The sequence below is a fragment of the Doryrhamphus excisus genome, chromosome 21 (assembly GCF_030265055.1).
Source record: "Doryrhamphus excisus isolate RoL2022-K1 chromosome 21, RoL_Dexc_1.0, whole genome shotgun sequence".
Classification (NCBI taxonomy): Eukaryota; Metazoa; Chordata; class Actinopteri; order Syngnathiformes; family Syngnathidae; genus Doryrhamphus; species Doryrhamphus excisus.
In genome coordinates, this window is record NC_080486.1 from 9819815 (window position 1) to 9832492 (window position 12678).

Here is a 12678-nt window from a genome sequence, read left to right on the forward strand (position 1 = left end):
GGCCTTTGTGGGGGCAAAGCAGTTATTGTTGATGACGTTATTGCAAAGGGAGGTAAAGTGCGTTGTGTAGAACTGCTGATTGCCCATGGGGGTACCGGCGGAGTATCCCAGCGGCGCTCCTCATGCTCGACAACCCCTGACTGATATCTTTTTTCCATATCTCTGTGGAGGGAAGTTGACATCAATTGTGGTGCCCCTAATTGATTCACATTACCTTGTGAAAACGCAGTGAGTCATTAACGATGGCTCTATTGCCAGGCAGCGCTTTTACACCTTGTTTGCACCATCTACAGTATGTGCTCACACCTCTAAACAAACACATTATCACACACATCATTGTGCACTATTTGCAAGATGTTTGCACAATACCGCGCCTTTAAATTATCATTAAAATATTCACTCCCACATGCAAACATTGTCACAGCTAATACATATCTAACTTATAGATATTGATGCATCACTGTACATCTTTAGAATATATATTTTATAGTATTTCTATTATTAGCAGTGCTAAAAACTGAAATGATTCTGTTAGGTGCCATGCAATGATATTGTAATGTAAATGTGGCGCCATCTAGTGGCACAAAACTGTAAACAAGGTAAGGGATTTTTGTATACAGTAAATGTAAAACGATAAATAAAAGTGCATTATTACATTTATTTATTTATAGTAAATAATTTCATTCTTGTTTATTGAAAATAATAATTGAAAATAATTTTCATTCTTGAAAATAATTAGGTTATTGTAAATAATATGTTTGAACGGCCATTAATAAAGTTAAACAATGTTCTGAATTTATTAAAAATTGATATTTTTCGCACTCAAATAAAGTAAATTATTATAAGAAATGAAATAATTCAGTTATTGAAATGCTAGTTGATTGACGAACAATACAAATTAATTACATTTGAACTAAATAGTGAGATTTTAGTTGAACTTCCAGTAAAATGCACTAGATGGCGCCCTTTTACTTTGTTCCTGGCCTATAGGCTTTTACTGTTTTTATCCTCTTGGCTTCAATTAAATGTAACAAATAATGCAAAGTAACTCAGTTGATAGTGTTTTTTTTAACCACAAGAGGTCATAAGAGACTCTGATATTAAGTACATGCAAATATTATATTATACATCTGCACATAACTTGATTAATGCAGTATAGGCTGTATAACACATTGACGTATGATTGTGCGTCACACAATGAGACAGTGCGTTATATAAAATCTACCTGCAGGATGCATATAGATGCATACAGTATATAAGACTCAACCCACCCTTGTCTGCGTAGTGATTCAAAGTCCATCAAATGTTTTGGAGATGATTAGATGTTTAGCTAAATTGAATACCAGTTGATTATGTGATGGTGTCCGTGCACTCATACAAATAGCACTTACGTGAGCAGATTTTTGTTGAGAGGATGTGCTGACATACTCTTGCTTGTGTAAATGTAAAATTAAAAAACAATATAAAACACCTTTACATTTTTTTTCAGGTTGACTTCAACAGGATCGATATGATAATGGAAGACAGGGAAACCTCAAAATGGCCGAAAATTGTAAGGGGTGCATTCTTAGATTGCGTCAACAGCACCTATGAGGTCTGTGGGGGTTAGAGAACCTCCCAAACCCTAAAAAAAAATCCCGGAAAACATCACGTTCCTGTAAATTTGGTCAAATTTGTGACTGTCCTTGTCAGGTTTTTATAAACAGCACCTCTTTGGTCCAGCAGGTTGGTGATACAGACAAGAATTCAAAATGGCTGACTGCCAATCACTCGTGGCCGACCTCCTATCTGTCGCTGGAGGCTCCCTGCCGAGAGACTCTTGCTGGAATGAAACTTAAGCAAGTAAGCTTAAAATATATTCATTTTTATTCTGTTAATTTACTTATTTTGCACACAAATAAAGAAGGAAAACAAAAATTCACCAAGCCGATTGGGCTGAAGACAACTGGGACTTCAGCTCTAACCACTAACTTATGTATTTTTCATGTGTCACCTATTTCTACGCCAAACTATTTGATTTAGATGAAGTTATAAACTTATTATTACTAAGAATATTTGCTAGAAAGCTTCCGCCTCTTGGAACTATACCGCATTTACTGTAGATACAGTCTGTGTCCAAACTTGCTAAGTCATTGTAAGTCGCTTGCTAGTTTTGACATTTGCGTGGGGAAAGTTGTTTCCAAAGGTTCATAAGATGAATAATTCTTGTTTCAAAAGCATATAAAGTTTTTTTATGTAGCGTTTAGAGGCTTCATTGGCGAGTTAAGGTCACTATATTTGTGCTAACTGTGTGAAACTAGCGTTAGCATTTAACAATCGAAGCTAATGTTCGCCTAGCAGCGGAAAATGCTGTAAATTGTGTTATAATGTTTATAGAGACGCACAACAACATCTTCCTTATGCTACACTTTCATAATATTATATAAAAAAATTCTGAGGGTCACCTGGCATAATAATGTCAGATAATTCGCTAGCTTATATTTTTTTAGCATTTCAAAGCTAACACAAGCCTAGCGGTGACACGTTGAACTGCATGATTCATGGATTTGATGACTTTTCTTTTGTTGTGGTTGTCTGCACACTCACAACAGACAACCAAATGAAGCTATATAGCTATGTAAAAAAAATAAAAAATAAAAGGGAGCCTGTTGGCAGTAGCAGCTGTTGACCACTTCCCAGCTCGGTTTCAAATATGGGCAAGGTAAAAATGGCACTGACGTGAGTGCAGTAGCTGCTAAAAACAGACACGACAGCTAGATAGATAGACGCACACACTCGCACCGACAAACGCCTCAGGGCCTTTTGGCGTAATGTCGATTTCATAATACAACTTTTATTAATTTACCATCTGTAGTGGAACCTTTGGACATTTTTTTTATTCTTCTAATAGCTGCTATCACAATGACCACCATGGAGAGCCTGGAGAAACAACTAATTTGTCCTATATGCCTGGAGATGTTTACAAAGCCTGTGGTTATCCTGCCCTGCCAGCACAACCTCTGCAGAAAATGCGCAAATGATGTCTTCCAGGTAAGAAACAAGCTTTTATTATCACTATATATACATATCTACATGCAGAACACTATTACTTAACATTAGTACCTCAAGCTAAGCTGTTAATGTCAACAGAACCTTGAGTATGCCCACACTTTGGTAGTTTTTAGTGTAGGACAAATAGGTCAGAAAATCAACCTCCAAAGCTGGATTGTGGACTGTTTACAGGCCTCAAACCCGTACCTCCCGACAAGGAGTGGCTCTTTGGCATCCGGAGGCCGCTTCCGTTGTCCGTCATGCAGACACGAGGTGGTTCTGGACCGGCATGGTGTTTACGGACTGCAACGGAACCTACTAGTGGAAAATATTATTGACATGTTCAAGCAGGAGTCCAGTAGGTAAGCCAGAAAAGATGCACTGAGAATAAAAAGTCTGTTCCAGGGTCAAACTGCTGTCATAAACCTGGGAAGTAACATTCTTATGAGTAAGACTAGTCTAAAAAGAACTTGTTTTTTTGCTTTGAATGTAAGTCATCTTACTTTATGTAGTGGTTGAAAGTTATCCTTATTTTAGTGCCTGCTTTAGTAAGTCAGTTTACTTTGTGTGAGTGTTTACATTCTAGATTTAAGGCACTACTGATTGTTCATCAATACACTACAGCAATGTGAACCTTTGACATTATCAAATCTCAATATCTTGTCTAATGTACCCTCCTCTCTCTTTTTTCCAACAGCAGCACGCCAGCGCCCGAGCGAAAGGAAGCATCAACGCCCATGTGCGACGTTCACAAAGAAGAAAAGATCAACATTTACTGCATGACCCATAACGTACCCACCTGCTCCATGTGTAAGGTGTTTGGCGTCCACAAGGACTGCCAGGTGGAGCCCATCAGCAGCATCTACCAGACCAAGAAGGTTAGACCTTAAAATCACAAACAAACAGTACCACCTCCATGAAGTGATAAAAAATACAATGTATATGCCCCAGACGGAGCTAAACGATGGCATTGCCATGATGCTGGGGAACAACGACAGGTTGCAAGGCATCATCAGTCAGCTGGAGGAGGCTTGTCGTGCCATAGAGGTCAGTGTCCTGCACAGCAAGCATCTACACTACCAGCAATATTCATAGTCCGGCTCGCCTACTTCCCCTTTTTTTAGCTTGAGTTGCACCTACATTGTCTTTTACTACACGATGTTATTCTGCTTCAGGCCCAGTGATGGACAGACCCAAGCAGCGGCTGAAATATTATCAAAAATTTTTAAAAATAGGGATAAGCCTGCCTTTACAACAGGGGTCTCAAATTCAATTAACTTGGGGGCCACTGGAGCTAGGGTCTGGGTGAGACTGAAAAAACGCATTTATTAAAAACTGAAAAATATACGAACTTTTTCAGTGCTTTGGTTCCGATTTTCTACAATAGAAGCGCTGATAAAACATTCCACTGTTCTCAAATATCTTAATTTTTATTTTTCAAAATAAGATGAAAAATAAATAAACAAATCAAGAATAAAGAAAATCAATCAATCAGTAATAAATAAATATAATAATAATAATAATAATAATAAAACAGCAAATAATAAAAACTTAAGAAACCACATATAGTTGGTGGGTAGACAAATTATTTTTTTTCAGATTAAAATGAACAAAGCATTATTAGAGCCCTGTAGACATGACAAAACACGACTATAGTCACATTTATACTCTTTTTATTTACAACATATTGCGCAACTGCAGGGTCTTGAGACACATGCTAACTCGCAAACTAGAGATCTAGCGACCTAAACGGTAGCCTCCAAGTTATTTCCTTTAAACTTAAAAAAAGCCAAAAACTTACCACTTCCACACGGATAGGGAGGATAACTATTAACAGTTATTTAACCTTTAACATGAACATTAATCAAACGTAATAATTTTTTCTGGGTACATGATACCATACAGCATCCATATCAAACTTGCGCGGGCCGCACTAACATTAAACTTTCATATCAAGGCAGGGGCCTCAAACTAGTGTCCTGCGGGCCACATTTGGCCCGCGGGCCGCGTGTTTGAGACCCCTGCTTTACAACATTCTAATGCAGTGGATGCTCAAAATGTGAACAGTTTATCCGTCAATATTACAGTAAATTTGAAGGTAAACTATGTTAGTGCTTTAAATGTTACTGTTACAAAGATATCGGCCAGCTAGCTTTGCAAAAGAAAACAAGCATTTGCAATCCAAGCAAATGCTAACAATGGTGTCTTTCCTTGGATACACACGCTACTTGCACTGTAAGAAATGTGCCCGTAAATTCCAAAGGCTCTCAAAAATGCCAGAAATAGCACAATAGAAAAGCATAACAGTAACAAATGGCTGTCAAAGCATTATGATCATAGCATAACAGATTAAGAAAGTGCTCACAGTCATTGCCGACAGCGTTTTTAAGTCAGTGTTCAGTGTTTGCAAGTCTCTGAAGTCTTATCTTTTTAGATGAGGTGCCGCTGAAAGTGTTTTTTTTCCCATCCAGCCTTGGTGCCTCGCTCAGGGTTTATTCTGATGAATGCCCTGACAAATCATTATTTTGTGTCCAATAAAATGTCATTTTAAAGATAAGACAAAGACAATACATTTGCCTCTTTTTGGTACTGAATATGGGTTGAATTGCCTCGATAATATGGCCGTCCAGCGCTGAAGCCCGTTTCCTGTGGTTTCATCTGAAACTTAAATCAAAAGGAATGGTGTTGATCCTTTAAATGTGTCCCTACGTGTTGTTTCAGATCATTTCATTCAAAAACACTCAGCGGTAAGTCGGTAGTATTGACTATCTGATCATATCATCAATCTATGTAATAATGTAAACATACCAAACAGTATCGGACAAGGAGATGCAGTTAAAGGCATTCACCCTCCGATATCAGCTGCAGTGGCACATCCCAAGGGCATCAAAAGCTAAATATAAAGTGTGATCTGCGTCATTACACGGCATCGCATTTGTATACATATAATATTCAATGTATGCGTGTGTGTTTTTAAAAAGGAATCTTACATTTGCAGGAAGAATAAGTCCTTAGTAGTCACTAACAAATGATAAATGTTAGTATTCCGAGTCAAAGCCAGTACAAAAATGTAGCCTTGTTTTCTACCCTGCCTTACTAAAATGTCGCCGTCACTTCTTTTTACTGAAGGAGAACAGTCGACGGCAGAAGAACCTGGTGTGTGAGAAGTTTGACAATCTGTACTCCATCCTGGAGGAGAAGAAGCGGGAGATGAGTCTGAAGGTAACCGCCGAACAGGAGGAGAAGGTCAACTACATCCGGGGCCTGACCAGGAAGTACGGGGACCACCTGGAGGAGAGCTGTAAGATTGTGGAAATGGGGATCCAGACTATGGAGGAGCAGGAAATGGCCGTGTTCCTACAGGTTGGTTCATTCCAGTGAAACTCAAATTGACATAATATTTTTTTTAACTGTGAACTAACAAGGATTCTTTCTCTTGTCTATTTAGAGCACAAAACCTCTTCTCAAAAAGTGAGTATACTTGCTAATATGCCAGGGTGCTTAATTGGTAGAAGGTTTGTTTTTTACATAAATAATGATTTGGAGTGCATGAGAAAGTTGCACAGCAGCTACAGAACCGTTAATTCATTCATTTTCTACCGCTTATCCTTGCGAGGGTCACGGGCTAGTCGCCAGCCAATCACAGTGCACATAAAGACAAACAACCATTCACACTCACATTCATACCTATGGAAAATTTGGAGTCGTTAATTAACCTAGCATGTTTTTGGAATGTGGGAGGAAACCGGAGTACCCGGAGAAAACCCACACATGCACAGGGAGAACATGCAAACTCCACACAGAGATGGCCGAGGGTGGAATTGAACTCAGGTCTCCTAGCTGTGAGGCTTGCTTGCTAACCATTTGACCACTACAGAACCATTCATTCATTCATTTTCTACCGCTTTTCCTCACGAGGGTCGCGGGGGGTGCTGGAGCCTATCCCAGCTGTCTTCGGGCGAGAGGCGGGGTACACCCTGGACTGGTCACCAGCCAATCACAGGGCACATATAGACAAACAACCATTCACACTCACATTCATACCTATGGACAATTTGGAGTCGTTAATTAACCTAGCATGTTTTTGGAATGTGGGAGGAAACCGGAGTACCCGGAGAAAACCCATGCAAACTCCACACAGAGATGGCCGAGGGTGGAATTGAACTCAGGTCTCCTACCTGTGAGGTGCTAACCACTTGACCGCTACAGAACCAATGTTGTAAAATGATATATATTGAACAATTTAAACAACAGTACAGCAAGTGTAACATGCTCGAGGTTCACAACAGCCGCTGCAACCACCATTTTAAAGCCCATGCAGAGGTAGATAAACTCATGATACTACTACTGACATGTAGAATTAATACAACTCCATCAGGAGGTTACCCAATGCTACAGTGTTTTTTTTACCTAGCGTTAATTAGCGATACTGGCAATGATTTGCTTATGTCAACCTGATGACTACAGGAAACACAAAGGTTAATTGAAGGATTTTCAATATGGCGATGATACCGTATCTCCAACAACAAGCCGAATGGTGGTCCTCTTTGCACACAGACTTGCAGAAGCCTGCAGCACATCACATCTGGACAAAGTGGAGCGCGGCTACGAGAACATGGATCACTTCACCGCCGACTTCCGCAGGGAGCGCAAGGTGTTGCGCAGCATCGACTTCATTCAAGGTGGGGGATACGACTTAGGTTGCAACGTCACAAATTTACCTCTCTGACTCCTCGTCTTCATTAGAGGATGAAGAGGATGATGATGATGATGATGAAGAGGCCGGGCAAGGAGAGGCACCATTGGTGCCATTGGCTACGGGAAGCGACGCTGCCCCACCCGCGCCGGTTACTCCCGCCCCGCCGCCACAGACAAGCTCCGCCTCTGCTGTGGCCAAAAGTACAGTGTCCACCTCTCTCCCAGCAGGTCAGTAGGGATACTTTCGGGGGGTACTTTTTTTTTTGGGTATCCCCTGAAGAAAGTACACTGTGCAAAGACTGAACTTGGGTTGATTTTTAATACTTAAATGAAAGAAGTAATACTATAAACAGACCGTATACTACCCTCATGTTCTTAAAGATTAGACATTTAATTATAAAAGCACTTCACTAGATGAACAAAAGTTCATTCTATACTTCATCATACTTATTTTTTTTTTATTTTTGTACATAATTTGAAACATACCAACCCCTTCACACGTTACGGACTAAAGTTGCAATAACAGCCTCTGCTCTTCTGGGAAGACCTGGGAAGATCGAAGATGTCGGACCTGGCTCACTATCCCTTTTCTTCTTCATCATCCATGTTTAAAACTTCCCCCAAAACTCTTTGCCTCATATTCACCTTTTATGTGATAAGTCTTGTCTATAATTGCCACAAGTGGCAGTCACTGAATGCAGCATTGAGCTTATAACATAAGGATGACTCACTGCTTTTGTTTGGTCTGTGCGGACACTGGAAGTCAAGGATCGCCTTCACACACACACACACACACACACACACACACACACACACACACACACACACACACTGTATAAATATCATCCTCATTAGCACTCAGTGGTCCATTTCATCTTCTTGTCACTTTAATTGAGCAAAAAAAAAAAAAAGCTATCACAGTTGAGATGTTTGTAGGATACCTTGTTTTTGTTTTTGGACGCTCCGCCTCACTGTTAACCCACGGCTTGGCTCTATTATTTAATACCTGTGTGGGCAAGACAGCTTCACTGTATTGTTAAACTAAACAGCCTCTCCATATTTACCATTAAACGTCTACAAATGTTAGCGATAATTTATTATTATTATTATTATTATTAATTATAAGCAGCGTGTAGATATTTCCACAGAGAAATGTAAGCCATGCTTTTAGTTGTTTTTTTTTTATTTATTAAAAATATATAGATATAAGATGTTGAATGACTGCTTGCACATCAGTTTATTAACAAACATAAAAGTCATTAATACAGTGAAGAAAAACAAGGATGCATCATAAGGTCATATTGAACAAAAAGTTGTCGATATATGTATCATTTTTCAAACATGGCAAGGTACAATCGGATAGTTTTTAAGTCCCTCCATGTTCTAATTTGAGGTCAAAGCTATAAATAATAGAGTGATAAAGCAGCACGACATTGTACAGAGCTGTTTTTTTTTGTGCTGATGGTACAAATGCAAAAAATATATATAATATAATATATATAACTAAATAAAAAGGGATTTAAGGGCGGAAGGGTCTTTGGTCCTCACTTCCCGAAGAGCTCCATCATTCTTCTGTTGTTTTGGGCTTGCTGCGCCATCTGTTCCGCCTTGGACATCTCCATCATCTCCCGCAGCAGGTGGAAGGTCAGGTCCAGGGAGATGGGCGGGTCCTCGGACCTGCGTCCGCGCTCCACGGAGTCATCGAAGTCATCTTTCCGGTCCGGGAAGCCGCCGATGAGAGCCCGTATGTTGCCAACTTTGCCTTGCAAAAGCCGCCGAGTGAGCTGGAGCTGCAGAGCTCTGTTAAGGAGCCCAGCGGCGCCCAGGGGGTACATGGACGAGGGGGGGAAAGAGTTTGAATCTCCGTTGCCCAGACGGATGAAGTACTCCTCACCGAGGCGCTCCAGGATGGGACCCGAGGGTGACCTGTGCTGCTCCTGCTGCTGCTGCTCCTGCTGGGAGTTCGGGCTTTGGGCAGCGGGGATCCGCAGAACTCCGCCGGGGCTCTCAACAGCCCGACATTCGTAGCGCGGTAGGAAGGCAACGAGCAGAATCACAATGGTACCAAAGAAATTGAGCTTCATGTCAGGATGTGAACAAGAATCTAGAGATTTAAAAAAAAAAAGTTGTCGGTTGAAGCGGATTTTTATGTTTCAAGTGTCACTAAAACTTCACCCAACGTAAGAAAACACGAACACAAATATATTTACCTTTAATGCTTAGGAGGTCCAAATGCAGCGATGCGGGTTGCCAGGTGTATTTGGTGAAGATGCTCTCCTCCCTTGTTTATTTAAAAAAAATAGAACCAAGTGCATATAGTTACTTCAAGACAAGATACTGAGTGGACTTATATATAAATATATATATATATAGAGCCCACCTACCTCACTACAAGTCCAGCCACATTGAGCCTGCGCGTTCCCACCCCCCTTTTTCACTGACAAAGTGCTTTAGTTTGGACGAGATGAGTCATATGAGTGTGTGTATGGGGAGTGAGTGTGTGGCCACACCTGCTGGCATTTTCACTTGAATGAAATCAGAAAAGAACCCACAAGTGCAAAAAAAAAAAAAAGTAAGCCTCTACATATCTAGTATCTATCATACTAAATAGATATTAAATGTATACAGTCATTCATCATTGTCGTTTGCAGTGTTGTGCAACTGTGCTGCATTATACTGTAATATTGGTGGTCACTCTACAGGTTAAGATATACCAGCATTCATTCATTTTCTACCTTTTTTTTCCTCTCACGAGGGTCGCGGGGGTGCTGGAACCTATCCCAGCTGTCTTCGGGCGAGGGAGGCGGGGTACACCCTGGAATGGTCGCCAGCCAGCCAATCACAGGGCACATATAGACAAACAACCATTCACACTCACATTCATACCTATGGACAATTTGGAGTTATTTTAAGGAGTTGTTTTTTTAATATTCATATTGGTACATGTTTGTATATTTGAGTGTGAAGTTGCTGTATGATGACTTTAGTGACTGTTATACTGTTATATACAATCACAGGGCACATATAGACAAACAACCATTCACACTCACATTCATACCTATGGACAATTTGGAGTCGCTAATTAACCTAGCATGTTTTTGGTATGTGGGAGGAAACCGGAGTACCTGGAGAAAACCCACGCATGCACAGGGAGAACATGCAAACTCCACACAGAGCGTGGGATTGAACTCGGGTCTCCTAGCTGTGAGGTCTGCGTGCTAACCACTTTACCTCCGTGCAACCGAGAGAGAATTATTCATTCATTCATTTTCTACCGCTTATCCTCACGAGGGTCGCGGGGGCGTGCTGGAGCCTATCCCAGCTGTCTTCGGGCAAGAGAGGCGGGGTACACCCTGGACTGGTTACTAGCCAGCCAATCACAGGGCACATATAGACAAACAACCATTCACACTCACATTCATACCTATGGACAATTTGGAGTCGCTAATTAACCTAGCATGTTTTTGGAATGTGGGAGGAAACCGGAGTACCCGGAGAAAACCCACGCATGCACGGGGAGAACATGCAAACTCCACACAGAGATGGCTGAGGGTGGAATTGAACCCTGGTTTTCTAGCTGTGAGGTCTGCATGCTGCTATACCAGCAAAAGTAATTAAAATTGACCAATAACAGTGCGCTACAACCACTGGGGGTGCCACAAAATTTCATTGTGTGCATTGATTTCCGCACCTTGGCGCATTTGTTCCACAGAACAACGGCAAGAACAGAGTGAGACCTTTTGTTAGTTATACAGTGTCTTTGTCTCGGTGGGTGGAGTGCAGAGGAGTGTATTATGTCTTATGTATCAGCTAGTTTGGTGAACTAACAACCACAATAATAACCAAAGCGTGACTTTCTCCGTGAAAACTTTCCACTCAAGTTAGACAGGTTTACCTAATGTGGCGGGCGATGTCGCAGTCACGTCGAAATATTCCCAATGCCGTCGACCCCTTGTGTTGCCACTTAATGAATGAATGTGCATCTGCATCCAAGTCAGGAAGAAGGGGAGATGCAGCGTTGTCTCGCAAGTGATTCATTGCCGCTGCCGCACATAGTACTCGCGTCACTACCTCCGCCACTTCCCCATCTCTCGCACTAGGGCCCAACGCCAAATCACACTTTCAAGATGGAAAGCTCCATCCAATATGAGACGAGCCATTAGAATCCAAAGCAGGTTGATGATAAAAAAGTAGGTGTTTCTCACACTTTGCTCCAACTAAAGTGCTGCGCAATTAAAAGGGGCAATTACCCGTGTAGGCTGGATCACTTACTTCCTGTTCGCTTATTAATGCTGACACTGTTCCACGGCACATATTTGTCACAATGAGGTTAAATGCATCCCCTTGATTCCTTGCCGTGCTTCCATTTCAGCCTCCAGGCCATCGGGAGGGTAAAAGTAGGTCCCAGACATACGTTACATGCTAGCGGGGTCAAAGTGTCATCATCACTAATCAAGGAGAAATTGTGACGGAAATGGCGTCCTGTGTTAAACGCGTCCTTTCATATTGACTTTGTGCTTATGATGTTGTTGCAAAGGGGAGGGGGATGTGTCGGTCGTGGTGGGTGTCACGTCCCATCACAAGGAACACATGTTGGCTGACACATAGAAAACACATCGTGGTCAACACACGTCGCCTCCTTTGTAAATCACTGTCCCATCAACTCCCATCAGAAATCCGCTCCTGCTGTGACGTCACACCGGAAAAGATTATTCAGCTTAAATGATTGCACTCTTTTGTTTCCTTAATTAGAGCCCACGATTAGATCCGATTAAAAGAATTATCAATGAGTGAAATGGGGATGTTGACCTTATGCCGATGACCTCTTGCTCATGGTGATGATTTTTTTTTGGGATGAGGCTCCTTCAAATTATCCACGGCGACGCATTGTTTTGATTGAACATGTGCCCTTTTTTAGTGGGGGATTCTGAAATAATTCAACAGCCTTGC

At 41.3% G+C, this 12678-nt stretch overlaps 2 protein-coding genes across 7 annotated transcripts in view; one reads left to right on the plus strand and one right to left on the minus strand.

Moving 5' to 3' along the window:
• Positions 1-12678, plus strand: part of trim55b (tripartite motif containing 55b) — a 42938-nt gene that overhangs the window by 26116 nt on the left and 4144 nt on the right. For 2 of the 6 annotated variants that reach the window (XM_058059708.1, XM_058059711.1), the window contains exons 8-17: positions 1490-1552; positions 1723-1842; positions 2891-3030; positions 3223-3392; positions 3728-3908; positions 3982-4077; positions 6160-6393; positions 6479-6501; positions 7588-7712; positions 7777-7956. In XM_058059708.1, the coding sequence (XP_057915691.1) occupies positions 2902-3030; positions 3223-3392; positions 3728-3908; positions 3982-4077; positions 6160-6393; positions 6479-6501; positions 7588-7712; positions 7777-7956 (1138 nt within the window). In that variant the 5' untranslated portion in view covers positions 1490-1552; positions 1723-1842; positions 2891-2901. Of the gene's footprint in view, positions 1-1397; positions 1553-1579; positions 1658-1722; positions 1843-2890; positions 3031-3222; positions 3393-3727; positions 3909-3981; positions 4078-6159; positions 6394-6478; positions 6502-7587; positions 7713-7776; positions 7957-12678 lie in introns of those variants that run through there. The other 4 variants (XM_058059713.1, XM_058059712.1, XM_058059709.1 and 1 more) reach the window with 4 other exon arrangements.
• On the minus strand, positions 8947-10111 carry crhb (corticotropin releasing hormone b). Its single transcript, XM_058059732.1, has 2 exons — positions 9939-10111; positions 8947-9832 (listed from the first exon to the last, which is right to left on the minus strand). The coding sequence occupies exon 2, from the start codon at positions 9810-9812 to the stop codon at positions 9273-9275; it is 540 nt and encodes a 179-aa protein (XP_057915715.1). The 5' UTR covers positions 9813-9832; positions 9939-10111; the 3' UTR covers positions 8947-9272.